General features: G+C 44.3%; 1 protein-coding gene across 3 annotated transcripts in view; it reads left to right on the plus strand.

Moving 5' to 3' along the window:
- The window catches only part of CAB39L (calcium binding protein 39 like), a 212,963-nt gene that overhangs the window by 177,849 nt on the left and 19,121 nt on the right, over window positions 1-15,993 (plus strand). For all 3 annotated transcript variants that reach the window (XM_030200470.1, XM_030200471.1, XM_030200472.1), the window contains 2 exons: window positions 3,661-3,726; window positions 11,435-11,578. In XM_030200470.1, the coding sequence (XP_030056330.1) occupies window positions 3,661-3,726; window positions 11,435-11,578 (210 nt within the window). The remainder of the gene's footprint in view (window positions 1-3,660; window positions 3,727-11,434; window positions 11,579-15,993) is intronic.

A 15,993-nucleotide genomic window follows, 5' to 3' on the forward strand; every position in this document is an offset into this window, starting at 1 on the left:
GAGTGGCCTTGAAAGACATGCAGGATCGACATCTGGAGGCTTCCCTTAACCATGCTTTTGAGGTGTCTACGCTGGCCCTCCAAGTCTCTATTTGTAGCACTTACGCTGTTGCAACAGGCTTTGGAGCAGGACCGCAGGTCAGTGCTGACCTTTGGGGGTTCCTTGATTCACATGGTGTCCAATTTGACTTACTTGGCAGACTCCCTTTATGATCTAGTGTGCACTTCCGCCAAACAGGTAGCTTTGGGGGGTCTCCTCTTGGCGTTTGTTGTGATGTTGTGATTTTGTCATTGGGCAGCAGATTTGGCTCTAAGCAGAGGCTTATGCGTCTTCCTTTTTGGGATCAACTTCTCTTCACAGAAGACCTAGAGAAGATTGTGAAGGATTTGGGAGATTCTAAGTCTCAGAGGCATTCTGAAGATAAGCCCAAGCCTGCGTTGCGGGGGAGGGGGGTCTGCCATATCTCGCCTCCGTGAGGCAAGGTGTTATTGTCCAGGGCACACATCGGGAACCTTCCAGTGACCTCGCTTTCAGCAGCACTCTTCCTTTCGAGGTGATAAGCAACCCTCCAGTACTGCAGCATGGCAGGGGTCTGCCCTTGCCCATCCCAATGATGGGGCGCTGGTCTGCTCCTCCGGGCTAAGGATAGGGGGTCAGATGACCCCCTTGTATGAGGAGTGGTCCAGCATCACTTCAGATCAGTGAGTCTTAGACATCATCATAGAAGGTTACAGAATAGAATTCTCCTTGTCTGTCGGCAAAGTGTCCCTGGAGTCCAGGTGCGCCACCACTTCCAAGTGAGCGGTGGTCAAGGCCACACAGCAGTCCCTACTGGATCTGGGGGCGATGGTGTCCATGCTCCCTTCCGAGATCCATTCTGGACACTGCTCTGTTTATTTTGTGGTTCTTAGCAAAGGGGGCTCATTCCATCTAATTCTAGATCTGCGGAAGCTGAACCAGTGTGTCTTGATCCAGCATTTCCACATGGAGACTCTGCGGTCTGTGGTGGCAGCAGTGCAGCCAGGGGAGTTTCTCACTGTCGTAGACCTCAAGGAGTCCTAAGTGCAGTTTCTGATTTGGCCGCCTCATCAGCGGTTTCTCCGCTTTGCCCTTTGGAGGTCATCATTTCCAATTTCGGGCTTTGCCATTTGGCCTTGCTACTGCTTCCCGCACCTTTTCCAAGGTCATTGGTAGTCATGGCGGCGTATCTTCGTAAAGAGGGCATCAGAGTGCACCCCTGTGTCGACAACTGGCTGATCCATGAGTGTTCATTGGAAGAGAGTCGCAAGGTTACTTCTCGGGCCATCTCGCTCCTGGAATGCTTGGACTGGGTGGTCAATCTTCAAAAGAGACACCTCACCCCATCTCAAGTCGTGGATTACCTTGGTGTCTGATTCAACATGTCGTTGGGTCAGATGTTTTTGCCCAAGGATGGGAGAGTCGAGCTTCAGGCTCAGGTGCATGGGCTGCTGGGGTTGCTGAGCCCTCGAGTCTGGGATTACATTCAGGTGCTGGGTTCTATAGCAGCCACCTTGGAGGTGATGCCGTGGGCAAGAGCTGCTGCTCTCTCTTTTGTGCTGGTGGTCTGCAGTTTCCCAGGAGTATCTGTGGCATCTTCTGTGGCTGCCCAAGGAGCGACAGAGCATGAGCTTTTGGCTTCACAACTCTGTTTGCGGAAGGGGATGCCCTTGGCTCCTCCACAACGGGTGATGGTGGTCACCTTCATGCCCAGGGGCAGTGGACAGAGGCAGAAGCGGCGTAGCCAATCAACCGGCTAGAGCTCCTGGTGATTCTGAATGCTTTCAGAGCTTTTCAGGACTCGTTGAGAGACAGGGCGGTCCAGGTTCTGTCGGACAACACAACGGTAGTGGCATACATCAACCATCAGGGTGGTACTCGTAGCCAGGCCCTGGCAGCAGAGGCGGGGCACCTCATGGAATGGGTCAAGCTTCACATCCTCGGTCTATTATTGAAAGAAATCCATTGGAGGTATCTGCATATTCTCTGATTTTAAATATGTTAGTAGTGAAAGTGATTTGAAAAAGTGGTTTATCAGCACCTTTGTGATTTATATAGTTTTGCGTTACCTGTTGCATGAACATCAGTTTGGGTTTAAATGTAAGTGTGACACAGAGATCTCAGTTTGTCACTGTCTTTGGAAGAGAGTGCAGAAGTTATTTTTTTTTTTTGTTATCTTAATTTTCAATCATACATTTACATAAAATAATTGTCAGGGAAAAATAGAAAAAAAAATTACATCTTCTAGTAGATAAAAGGAAAAATGACTTTTAAATTTGTCCACATTTAGAATTCAAGATATAAGGAAATAATTTTAAGGCACTTTATCCTATCAAAAAGCAGAGAGGTTAGAACACAAATTCCAGCCAGCGGTTTCAGCTAACCGGTGGAGCAATCAAAGACCTCCCAACATTGCTGCTTTCCTTAACTGTAATAAATTGTAACAATTTAACCGGGTCAAAGAACACATAGTTAACTGAATTTAAAGAAATTAAACATCTGCAAGAAAATTTCAGGACAAAAGTTCCTCCCAGTGCTAAAGACCGTGACCTCAACGCCAGGAATTCCTTTCTCCGTCTCTGTGTAGATGTACTCAAATCCGGGTAAACTTGTATCCTAGCCCCGAAAAATTGTTGGGAAATGTTCCTGAAGTTATGTCAGCTTCTGAGCACTTAAGGATTTATTGAAATGTACAGTTTGACTAGGGGTGCCTGCAATTTAGCACACAACTGTTAAGTACTTTGGTTTGAAAATTTTGGTATAAAAATGAGGGATACAAATCAATTTGACTTTGCCTCAATGTGGGCAGTCTGAAAATTGCACCAATATATAAATAGAGAAACAGCAAGTAAAATAAGACTTGGTACCCACCCAAATGTGAGAATTCTAATTGACTGCTTCTTCTTGGAGAATAGCCATACTGGGGCAGACCATTGGTCCATCTAGCCCAGTATCCTGCATCCAGCAGTGACCAATCCAGGTTACAAATGATATTACATGGATTTGCTCCGCAATACATGTTAGACTTGATTTGTTACTCAAGTAGCAAGTCTAATTTTCTACCTTATACCTTATCTTTACACTTCCCAGCACCGTGAAGAAGGAATCTGTTTGAAAAGAATGTTTTCAGTGGGGTTCCCTTATCAAGCATCAACTGTTTAGAATGTGTATCAGTATCAGATTAAGAAGCTGCAGAATTATCTGTTATTTAGAAAAATATCAGAGGCTTATTTTTAAAAACAGATTTAGATGCTTATTCTTAAAAATGATGTTTGTAATGTTTATCCCAGAAGATGTCTAGTCTCTTGATTTCTGGAATCCATACAGAACTGTTTGGTATAGGCGGAATATAAGAATTTTTTGTAATGTAATGTAACAAGTACTTGGCAGAATCCCAAATTGTACCAAGATTCCATGCTACCAATCCCAGGGACAGCAGTGGCTTTCCCCATGTCTATTTCTGTTGTCCTCCCCCAACCTAAATGCATCCTCTCTACCAAGGATGCATGTAGCCAAAAGTGTACACTTTGTTCATAGTTTTTCAGGGAACCAGGTGATGTGAATAAAATACTTTTTACCCAAAAGAACACCTAGAAGAATGATGGGAAAAGAATAATAATTTTTATTTTTATTATTTTTTAGGTATTTAGTGACTATGAAAAACTTCTTCATTCAGAGAATTATGTAACAAAGAGGCAATCTTTAAAGGTAATGTGAAATCCCTAATAAGTGAAGTGTTCAGAAATGTAAGTGTTGGATTGCATCTCTAAATAAACCAGAACAGTATAATTAATTTTTTTCATAATACTGAGGTCTCTAGAATCTGGTATTAATGTGTTTAAGCAATGCTCCTTGTTATGTGGATTTGCTGACAAGTTGAAATCAATTGATTATGATATTAAAGTGCTGTGAACCTTCTAGACCTTTAATGTGCAGGACTTTTTTGTTTTTACTTTCTGTTGGTATTTTGGTTTCCTTATGCTTTCATGCTATTTTTTTTTTCAGTTTGTTTTGTTAGTGCATGCTGTTTTACAGTAGCACACACTAAACACAAACTGCAACAATTATCTGAAAAATCCTCCATGTCCCTTGTCCCAAACGTGGTGCAATCTCATCAGGCCTCTGCATTCTGACCTCTAATCCAGTTTAACTCGTCCCTATTCTGTAAAGGAGAAATGAGTAAACTCTAGATTCTTCTGTTTCGTTAGTGCCTTGCACCAAAAACTCTCTCCCAGCCGATGCCTTCTGCTCCCTCCTCTTGTAGGATGTTTTTGGGCAAGCCGAAGCAAGGTCTCTATTACTGTCAACATGTTCATCCCCAGCACACTCGTTCTCATCAACAGCATGCGCAAAAGGCCCAGCTGGCTCCCCAGTCAAAGCAAGAAGGCGAGTTTTTGACTTGCTCCAGAGCATAGCCACAATAAAAATATCTGTGCCGGACAACCTTCCAGTTGGAAGGAGGCTGAGCTTTTTTCCAAGAAAGGTGGCCCTTTATGACCTCCGACCAGTGGGTACTTCAAATAGTTTGTCTTGGTTATGCTCTTCATTGGCGAATGAGACCACCAAATTGCCCCCCCCCCCCCCCCCCCCCCCACCGAGATCAACTTTCATCAGTTCTCACAACAGGGAGGTACTTGTAGAGGAACTCTATGCCCTTCTCAAGGCCTGTGTGGTTGAACCCACTCCAACAGATGATGAAGGGCTGAGATTCTATTCCAAATACTTTCTTGTTCCAAAAAAGACAGTGGGGATGCGCCCCATCCTAGACCTAAGGGCCCTGAACAAATATGTGATCAAAAATAAAGTTCAGGATAGTTTCCCTGGACATTCTTCTCTGAATGGTTCAAGAACAAGATTGGTTATGCCGTCTGGATGCATATCACAATAGTTCCAGACCACAGGAAATATCTCAGATTTTTAGTGGGGACACATCACTTCCAGTACAGCGTATTGCCGTATGTCCTTTCATCAGCTCCCAGGGTTTGTACCAAATGTCTAGCAGTAGTCACAGCATCACTACGCAGTCTTGGAGTCCATGTGTTTCCCTACCTGGACAATTTGTTGTTGAAGAGCACGTCAAAGGAAGGTGCTCTGGAGTCTATGCAGAGAACTATTCAGGGTGCTAGAGCTACTAGGGTTCATTTTAAACTACCCCAAGTTCGATCTATTCCCTGTTCAAAAATTGGAGTTCATAGGAGCCCTGCTAGATACCATGCAGGCGCAAGCTTTCCTCGTTGTGCCATGAGTATACAATCTGCTTTCTCTAGCAACACAGTTTCACACCAGACAGCAGGTCACAGCTTGGCAGATGTTGAGGTTAGTAGGCCACATTTTCACATGAGAACTGCCCAGTGGAAACTAGCGGATGTCATCCGATTAACCCCAGAACTGGATCAATCCCTCTTCCAGTGGATGATTCAACCAGTCTGACCTTGGGGTTTCCATTCCAAATTCCTCAGCCCCGGAAGAAGTTGACCAGGGATGCATCCACTTGAGGTGGGGAGCTCATGTAGTTGGGCTTCACACTCAAGTTATTTGGTCAGCTCAGGAGGCAGATTTCCACATCAATCTTCTGCGCTTACTAAAGTCTCCAATGACCTATTACTGGCTAAATCCAGAGGTCAATATTCTATCCTCATTCTTCTTGATCTTTCCGCTGCTTTTGACACTGTCGATCACAGCATACTTCTCGATACCCTGTCCTCACTTGGATTCCAGGGCTCTGTCCTTTCCTGGTTCTCTTCCTACCTCTCCCTCCGCACCTTTAGTGTTCACTCTGGTGGATCCTCTTCTACTTCTATCCCTCTGCCTGTCGGCGTACCTCAGGGTTCTGTTCTTGGTCCCCTCCTCTTTTCTATCTACACTTCTTCCCTTGGTTCATTAATCTCATCCCATGGCTTTTCCTACCATCTCTATGCTGATGACTCCCAAATCTACCTTTCTACCCCTTATATCTCACCTTGCATCCAAACCAAAGTTTCAGCGTGCTTGTCTGACATTGCTGTCTGGATGTCTCAACGCCACCTGAAATTAAATATGACCAAAACCGAGCTTCTCATTTTCCCCCCCAAACCCACCTCCCCGCTCCCCCCGTTTTCTATTTCTGTTGATGGCTCTCTCATTCTCCCTGTCTCCTCAGCTCGAAACCTTGGGGTCATCTTTGACTCTTCTCTCTCCTTCTCTGCTCATATCCAGCAGGTTGCCAAGACCTGTCGTTTCTTTCTTTACAACATCCGTAAAATCCGCCCCTTTCTTTCCGAGCACTCTACCAAAACCCTCATCCACACCCTTGTCACCTCTCGTTTAGACTACTGCAATCTGCTTCTTGCTGGCCTCCCACTTAGTCACCTCTCCCCTCTCCAGTCGGTTCAAAACTCTGCTGCCCATCTCGTCTTCCGCCAGGGTCGCTTTACTCATACTACCCCTCTCCTCAAGACCCTTCACTGGCTCCCTATCCGTTTTCGCATCCTGTTCAAACTTCTTCTACTAACCTATAAATGTACTCACTCTGGTGCTCCCCAGTATCTCTCCACACTCGTCCTTCCCTACACCCCTTCCCGTGCACTCCGCTCCATGGATAAATCCTTCTTATCTGTTCCCTTCTCCACTACTGCCAACTCCGGACTTCGCGCCTTCTGTCTCGCTGCACCCTACGCCTGGAATAAACTTCCTGAGCCCCTACGTCTTGCCCCATCCTTGGCCACCTTTAAATCTAGACTGAAAGCCCACCTCTTTAACATTGCTTTTGACTCGTAACCACTTGTAACCACTCGCCTCCACCTACCCTCCTCTCTTCCTTCCCGTTCACATTAATTGATTTGAGTTGCTTACTTTATTTATTTTTTTGTCTATTAGATTGTAAGATCTTTGAGCAGGGACTGTCTTTCTTCTATGTTTGTGCAGCGCTGCGTACGCCTTGTAGCGCTATAGAAATGCTAAATAGTAGTAGTAGTAGTAGGATGTCATCCGATTAACCCCAGAACTGGATCAATCCCTCTTCCAGTGGATGATTCAACCAGTCTGACCTTGGGGTTTCCATTCCAAATTCCTCAGCCCCGGAAGATGTTGACCAGGGATGCATCCACTTGAGGTGGGGAGCTCATGTAGTTGGGCTTCACACTCAAGTTAGTTGGTCAGCTCAGGAGGCAGATTTCCACATCAATCTTCTGGAGCTCCCAGCAATCTGGAATGCTCTAAAGGTTTTCAGTGATCAGCTGATCAACCAAATTGTACTCATTCAAACAGACAATCAGTCTGTGATGCATTACACCAACAAGCAGGGGGGGTACAGGATCATACCCTCTGTGTCAGAAGGCTGTTGGGATGTGGAACTGGGCTGTCCAGAACAGGATAGTTTTCAGGAAGTCCAACAGCCTGGCAGATAGACTGATCAGGGTAATGCAACTGCACAAGTGGTCACTCAACATGACTGTTGTCTGTGAGATTTTCCGAGAGTGGGGCACCCTCTCGATAGATCTTTGCCATTTCTTTCAATCACAAAGTCCCTCAGCACTGCTCCAGGCTCAGGTCACACAACAGACTAGCTTTGGATCCATTCCTGCATTGGAGACAGATCTTCTATATGCGTATCCTCCCACTCCTCTAACAGGGAAAACTTTACTAAAACTCAGTCAAGACCGGGGAACCATGAACCTGATCGCCCCATATTGGCCCAGGCAGATACGGTTTTCCACTTCTTATATAGTTATTATCTGAAGAACCTTGGACATTGGAGTATTTTCCAACCCTCTTCACACAGGTCCATCCCAATCTCCAGTCTCTGGCCCTCACAATCTGGATATTGAGGGCTTAGAATTTGCTTCCTTGAATCTCCTGGAGGGTGTCTCCAAGGTTTTGCTGGCTTCCAGGAAAGATTCCACTAAGAGATGTTGTTACTTTAGATGGAGGAGGTTTACTGTCTGGTGTGAGGGCAAGGCCCTAGATGCGTTTTCTTGCTTTTCACAGAATCTGTTTGAATACCTTCTGCACATCTCTGAGTCTGGTCTAAAGCCAACTCTGTAAGGGTTCACCTAGTGCTTACCATTTTCATGTAGAGGGTAAGCCCATCTTTGGACAGCCTCTAGTTGTTTGATTCATGCAGAGTTTGTTTTTGACTGTCCCCTATCAAACCTCCTCTGTGTTATGGAACCTCAACTTCGTCGTTACTCAGCTGATGAAAGCTCCTTTTGAGACACTCAGTTCCTATCCCCTGAAGTTACTTCAGCTCGCAGGGTCAGTGAGCTTCAGGCCCTAGTAACGGGATCCACCTTATACAAAATTTCATCACAACAGAGTAGTTCTCTGCACACACCCTAAGTTCCTGCCGAAGGTGGTGTCTGAGTTCCATCTGAACCAGTTAATTGTCTTGCCAACATTTTTTCCCAAACCTCATGCCCATCCTGGCAAAAGCGCAATGCATACCTTGGACTGCAAGCAAGCATTGGCCTTTTACCTGGAGCGGACTAGACCCTAGTCCAGTGATGGCGAACCTTTCAGAGACCGAGTACCCAAACAGCAATCCAAAATCTAATTATTTATCGCAAAGTGCCGGTACTCATGGGCGGGGTCACCACATATGACTCCACCCATATGATAGCCACACCCCTTACACCAGCCATGGCACATATAAACAGACATCATTGAAAATATTATACTAGTATAGTAGAAAAAAATAACATGATTTTCTTTCATTATAAATCATTTCTGTAAGCTGTTACAGCTCCAGTATACCCAGTGCAAAATAAGACAGCAGATGTAAATTCTCAAATTGGACATATTCCAAACACTAAAATGAAAATAAAATGATTTTTTTCTACCTTTGTTGTCTGGTGATCTTGTTTTTCTATCCATATTGGTCCTAGTCACTGATTCTGCTGCTCTGTTCTCTTAACTCCGTTTCCAGGGCTTCCTTTCCATTTATTTCTTTACTTTCCTCCTTTCTTCTTCATTTCTTGCTTGCATCCATGTCCAGCAACCCTCCTCTCCCCTCCAGCCACAAATGTCTAGCAACCCTCCTCTCCCCTCCAGCCACCCATGTCCAGCCACCCTCATCTCCCCCCCTGCCCTCCCTTCCTCCCTCCCAGCACCAGGCAGGCCTCCCTCCCTTCCACTGAGCACGCAGCAGCACCCAGCATCAGGCCTCCCTCCCACCCAGCATCAGGCCTCCCTCCCTCCCGGCCACCCACCATCAGGCACCCCTCCCTCCCACCCAGCACCAGGCATCCCACCCAGCACCAGGCCTCCGTCCCTCCTTCCCACCCATGCACGCAGCAGCACCCAGCACCAGGCTCTCTCCCACCCAGCATCAGGCCTCCCTCCCTCCCGACCACCCACCCGGCATCAGGCACCCAGCACCCCTCCCTCCCACCCAGCACCAGGCCTCCATCCCTCCCATCATCAAGCAGGCACCCCTCCCTCCCACCATCAAGCAGGCACCAGGCCTCCCTCCCACCCAGCACCAGACCTCCCTCCCTCCCACCATCAAGCAGGCACCCCTCCCTCCCACCATCAAGCAGGCACCAGGCCTCCCTCCCACCCAGCACCAGACCTCCCTCCCTCCCACCATCAAGCAGGCACCCCTCCCTCCCACCATCAAGCAGGCACCAGGCCTCCCTCCCACTCAGCATCAGTCCGTCCTCCCTCCCGCCCACCCACCCACCGAGCACCAGGTCGCCCACCCGCACGCCCAGCCACTTCCCCTTCATCCTTCGTGCAAGAAAAAGAAAAAAAAAAGACAAGCAATCACGGCACCACGCGCCGTCCAGTTCCCGCCCGAAATTTAAAACTCGTCACCGCGCGCCGTCCAGTTCCCGCCCCCACCCCACCCCCCACCCGAAATTTAAAACTCCTACCTGTCCTGCTCGGAGTTAAGGCGGCGTCGGCAGCGACAGCACCAGTCAAAAGCGTGCTAGTTTGGCGCCTTCAGCTTCCGTTCTGTCTCTCAAGCTCTGGTCCCACCAGACCTTGAGAGACAGAAGGGAAGCTGAAGACGCGCCGAGCTAGCACGCTTTTGACTGGTGCTGTCGCTGCCGACGTCGCCTTAACTCCGAGCAGGACAGGTAGGAGTTTTGAATTTCGGGGGCGTGGGGGGCGGGAACTGGACGGTGCGCGGTGATGAGTTTTAAATTTCAGGGCGGGAACTGGACAGCGTGCAGTGCCACGATTGCTTGTTTTTTTTTCTTTTTCTTGCACGAAGGATGGGGAAAGTGGCTTGGCGCACGTGCCAACAGAGAGGGCTCTGCGTGCCCTCTCTGGCACGCGTGTCCATAGGTTCGCCATCACTGCCCTAATCCATCCAGCTTTTTATTTCTTTTAGAACATAAGAACATAAGTGTTGCCATACTGGGACAGACCGAAGGTCCATTAAACCAAGCATCTTAGGCCCATTTTATTCTATTCCAGGCCTCACCTTCACAATACTGTATATAGTTTTCAGGTTAATTTACGTCTTTGAACTCACCATTGTGAGTTCCTATTGTCCTAATGCTGTTGTTTTCTGTGTTTCTGGTAGCTAAGGATTCCAACATGTGAGAGTTAACTGGCTTACTTGTCCTTGGAGAAAATGAAGTTACTTACATGTACAGGTATTCTCCGAGGACAGTAGGCCACTTATTGTCACATACCCTCCCACCTCTCCTTGGAGTTGTCTTCTTTAGCTATGTTATTGTACTAATTAGTCCCATGCTCGCAAGTCGGGCAGGAAGGCATCCACACATGCACATTGGGAGCGCTGCCTTGAGGTTTTAAAGAAACAGTCACTGGATAGCATTTCCACATTGGACTTTGTGGATGATGTCACCCACATGTGAATAAGTGGCCTGCTGTCCTCGGAGAATACCTGCTACAGGTAAGTAACTTTGCTTTATCTTGGCAAGCATATTGGGATAAAGAACAAGTAATGAAATATGGAATGGAAGGGTAATCTCCAGATACTTTATTCCTTTAGGTTTCCAGATGAATGGTGCCATGGGTATTTGAGTCATGGAAGTCCACCTTTTGCATGGATTTAACTCTCAAACCGTTCATGTACATTTGTTTGATATAGACACTAGCTCATATATATTGATACTGGTTTTGTTCTTGTTGTAAGGGTTTTTGCTACAATGGTATTGGAATAATTGTCATGTGTTTTTATATCCTTAGTAGTATTCTTGTATTAACTGTAACAAAACCATTTAGTAAAAAATTAAAGTGAAAAATAATTTGTCCATTTGGTGAAAAAATAATTTGGTATCTGAGTTTTCTTTAGAGTTACTTCAGGAAACTAAGCCAAAACCTGAAGCTAGGTTGTCCACTTGTCAGCAAGGAACATTATTCATCAGCTTTTGGGCTGGCCTACAATTAGTGTGTTGAGTACTATGGGTTTCTGAGGTTTTGAGTAATATATTTCATAAAAGATTTTTTGTTTCTAAAATAGTTGCTCGGTGAGCTGCTTCTGGACAGACATAACTTTCCTGTCATGACAAAATACATCAGCAAGCCAGAAAACCTGAAACTCATGATGAATCTGCTGAGAGATAACAGTCCCAACATTCAATTTGAAGCATTCCATGTCTTTAAGGTATGTTTAGGGAATACTTTAGCACAAATCTAGTTTTGTGCCCAGTCAAGAGAGCCTCATGTCCACAAGATTTGCTTGCTTGTATTTCTTACAAATCGGTCCCAAACCTTTTAAAAATCTATTGCTCTAGATACGTAGAAACAACCAAAATTTTATTTGTATTTCTTACAAATCGGTCCCAAACCTTTTAAAAATCTATTGCTCTAGATACGTAGAAACAACCAAAATTTTACATTGTTTGGATTTTGTGTTAAAACCACATTTCCCACTACACACTTTAATAAACGACATGTTTGTGCTTAGTGCTTGAAATACTCAGGCTGATATTCCAACAGACCTAAACGTTCATCGATGGCTGCTGAACATTTTACATTGTCTTTGCATTTTACTTCTGGGGGAATTCTGCACTACTGCACAATGCAGACTTTGCGCAGAATTCCCCACCTCTGAAGACTCCACAGAATTCTGTGCAGTCTGCTTTTGCGGCACAAATATTCCATTTCCAGCTGCCTCCCCTCCCTCCCAGCACACCTACCGCTCTAGTGCTGCAAGAGGAGGAGTTGCACAGCTGCAGGTCAGGATGCTTCCTCCTCTGCTGCCTTAGTCCCCAGCGGTTCGTTTTAAACCACACAGCTGTACAGAGGCCCATGAGACTCAAAAGAACAGTCGGGCCTGAGACAGTAGAGGAGTAGGAAGCAACCTGATGTGCGGCTGTGCAGCTTCTCTTACTGCGCTGGAACAGAGAGTGAGGAGGGGGCTGGAAAAAGCTAGATGAACTTTGTGTGTCTCATGAGAAATGGGGTGGAGGTCTGCATGAAGTTGCATGGGAAACTCCTGTGGTGGTGGAGGCAAAGGTATTTCATGCCTCGGAGGAGATACCAGCCCTTATAATGGGGTAATTCTGCACAGTGTACAGAATTTTCTTTCTTTTTATTTTTATTTTTGTGCAGAATTCCCCCATCAGTAGTATTTTCAGTTATAGTGAAGGGTAAGAGGAAAGGCAGTGCTGAGAAATTATCCTGATAGGGGCAATATTCAGCCACTAACAAGATAATTTATATGTTTAGGCTTGCTGAATAGGGGGCAACTGAACATAGATTTCACTCCAACTTCAGCATTAATCATCCCTTTGTTTGGTTTGTGACATTTTTACCTTCTCAGGAGAATGGAAGGAAACACTGAGGCTGATGCACTTAACCTATGGATATCCCAAGGGTTATCAACTTTGTTGTTCCAAATTTTGCTACCGATACAAATTAGCTCCATAGCAGCCTTTCAGGAGAAATTTAACTATGGAGTCTGACCAAAAACAATAATTATGCTTTTGCCTCAAGATCATTGCTGCAGTGACCAGACTAGGAACAGCAGGATGGTCTAATCTTTCCACAAAGAGATTCCATAACTGATGCATTGTTATTTATGGATAGTTATTAGGCAAATTTATCAATTGATGAGACAGCAGGGACTTAAGATAAATTCAGGAAAAAAAAAACCCAAAGATTTTGTGAATGGAGAACAGGAAGGACATAAGACTAGTAGATGTTCCATGCAATTCAGTTTTTTATTGAGTGGTGAGACTAAAATTTTGGAAGTGAATATTGATACTCATTTGACTATGGAGACCGAAGTCAATATTTTATTGAAAAGATATGCAGTCTACAGATACAAGTGCACCACATACATACATATTTCACAGAGAATTATTTCAGGTGGTTAGAGTACTCTAGTATAGGTTTGTCAGGTCTGCTGGAAAAACAGATCACAATGGGGCTGCCAGGATGATTTTAGCGGGGTCTAGGTGGGAAAGGGTGACACCTTATTTGATTGCTCTACGTTGGCTTCTAATTCAGGCATATGTACAATTTAAATTATTGCTGGTCATGTTTAAAATTATATATGGAACAACTTCAGATTATATGCAATCTTGGGTTCTATGGTTTGTCCCAGAATAGAACTTATGTTCAGAAGGTCAGTTTAGGATGGCTGTTGCCCAAAATTAATCAATCTCATTTTCTGGATTTTAGAAAAAGGTCCCTAATAGGGATTGGACCCAAATGATAGAATATGCTAAATTTAGAGCTCGGGAAACAATCCTCATATGGTTTATTTTGTCAAGCCCTAAAAGCATTCCTGACTGTTATGGATTATAAAATGTCTTTATACATGTAACTTATGAATTCTTTACAGCTGGTAGTGAAAGACTTGGGCTGCCTTGATACATTAGTTTGGGATGGGGAAGTTGAGAGTTGCTATCTGGTCTGAACTGGGTTATAGTTTTAAGCTCCTTGTTTGGATGATTCTGTATGCCAATTATTTGAAATAATATTCTCCTTGTACTTTGTTTTGATTTATTGTTTAAGTAGAATGAAAATACCCATATTAATTAGTTATGTCTTTTGCAACATTCAGATAATAAAGATGTCTTCACATGCAGGTATGTTTTTCTGAATTAATGCAATAAAGCATAGCAGTAGCTCATTAATTCAGAATTGTAGTAAAATTTCACACATCAGATTACACATTAAGGCCCTGTTTACTAAACCGTGCTGTAGGCGCTAGCATTTTTAGCACGCGCTAATGCTAGAGACACCCATAGGAATATGTGGGTGTCTCTAGCGTTAGCATGCGCTAAAAATGCTAGCGCACCTCAGTAAACAGGGCCTTACATTCTATTTACAAGGGGCAAAATTTTAAACTTTTTGCAACTGGAGCATATGCATGCAAAATGCTGAAATATTGGTGTTTTTGCGTGTTTTGCACCATTTTGAGCTTTTGTTCCCCACAGTCCCAGTTTGCAAAATTTTTTCACTTTTGCATAGCCCAAAATGCCTCATATACTAAAACAAAACAGTAAGATGCTCTTAAGTGCTTGATCACTATTAGGAAATAGCTATTAACAAAAAAAAAAAACCTTGAGGATTACCACATTTGTCTTTCAAGTTGGACAGTTTATCAGGTTTGCTACAGCTAAAGAAATGGGGTTTTTTTTCTGTTCTTTCTTTAAAATGTTCCTCCAGCCTCATGCATTTCACTGGAAATTGAAACAAGTTCTTATTTTGGCCTGTATCTATATTATTGGCTTGTCAGGAGTGTTAATCTAGGCTTAAACATTGGCAGAAATCCAGTAGTCATAAGAGCTTCTAGCTCAATAAAAATAGACCTGGCCATAGTCACATGACCACACCTCCTAAGATATGTGGAGGGGCATTGTCGGAAGAAAATGTCCAATTGGGATATTCAGCTCCTTATGTTAAAAAAAAAAACAACTATCTTAAGAATCATTTTTTAACAGGAACATCTGGGTTTCCCTTTTGAAAATGGCTCTAAGATGGACATTTTTGCAGAGAAGACATCTAAAAAGAAGAGCCATTTTCCAAACTGACACATCCAACTTAAATGCCAAAACAAAAACCAGGCATAAGACTCATGGCATCATTTTGAGAGAAATGGCCACTCAGACGTCCCTGCAGATCAGAGGGGGCAGCCTTGTGGCTAGTGCAGTGGATGTTAAATAATGGCACTCAAGTACAATTCTCACCATAACTCCTTTATTTTGTATTGTGAGCCCTCCAGGAACAAAATAAAAATTACTGTACAAATAGTCTTCAAATCTGTAGGTGTCTCCTGTATTTAGATACAGTAGGTAATTGTGATTTGGGGGGGATCTCAATTTCCACCACAGATGTACTAGGTAGAGTGGGATTTGAACCCGGATCCTCTTCACATTCCACTGCACTGACCAGTAGGCTACTCCTGGGAGCTACTTGTTGCTCTGTTGGGTATTCCTATAATAACTGATGCTGTCATAGCACCTGGTATTCCCTTTCATTTCACTTTTTAGGGGGGAGTGAGAGGGAGGACAGCATTCACTGGGGGATTAAGGAGGGGTCAATTTTTAATCCTTCAAGTGGTTAGCTGGTCATTCAAAGCATCTTTTTTTAACCTGGACATGATCAAAACAGGTCTAGATAAAAATGCACTTCTTTTTAGACTTGATATGTCTTCCTGTTCCATTATTGCTGAAAGACGTCCTCATTTTGAGCCCACCCAAAATGCTTCTTCAACATGCCCCATTGCTATTTGGACAAACTCAGTGGAAAACATCCAAATTCTGCCTTTTCGAAAATCGCGATTTAGACATTTTTGGCTATTTTGAGACATCTGTCTGCTTCAAAGTGATGATATGATACTAATCTGTATAAAGTTCTGGTTTTTCTTAATATCTACTGGCTGCCTCTTTAATTCAGTATTATTGGAGTCAGGCCTTAGAACTGTAAAACTGCTGATTGAATCTGATTGTATATTGTAAAACTGTTTAGTCATTCACTCTAGATCCTTGTTAAAGGGTGATATTGGCTAGGTCAGATTTTTAGACTTGGTGGAAATTTGTTATTGTATTAAAGGCAGTCTTCTTT

This window comes from Microcaecilia unicolor, chromosome 4 (genome assembly GCF_901765095.1).
Source record: "Microcaecilia unicolor chromosome 4, aMicUni1.1, whole genome shotgun sequence".
NCBI lineage: Eukaryota > Metazoa > Chordata > Amphibia > Gymnophiona > Siphonopidae > Microcaecilia > Microcaecilia unicolor.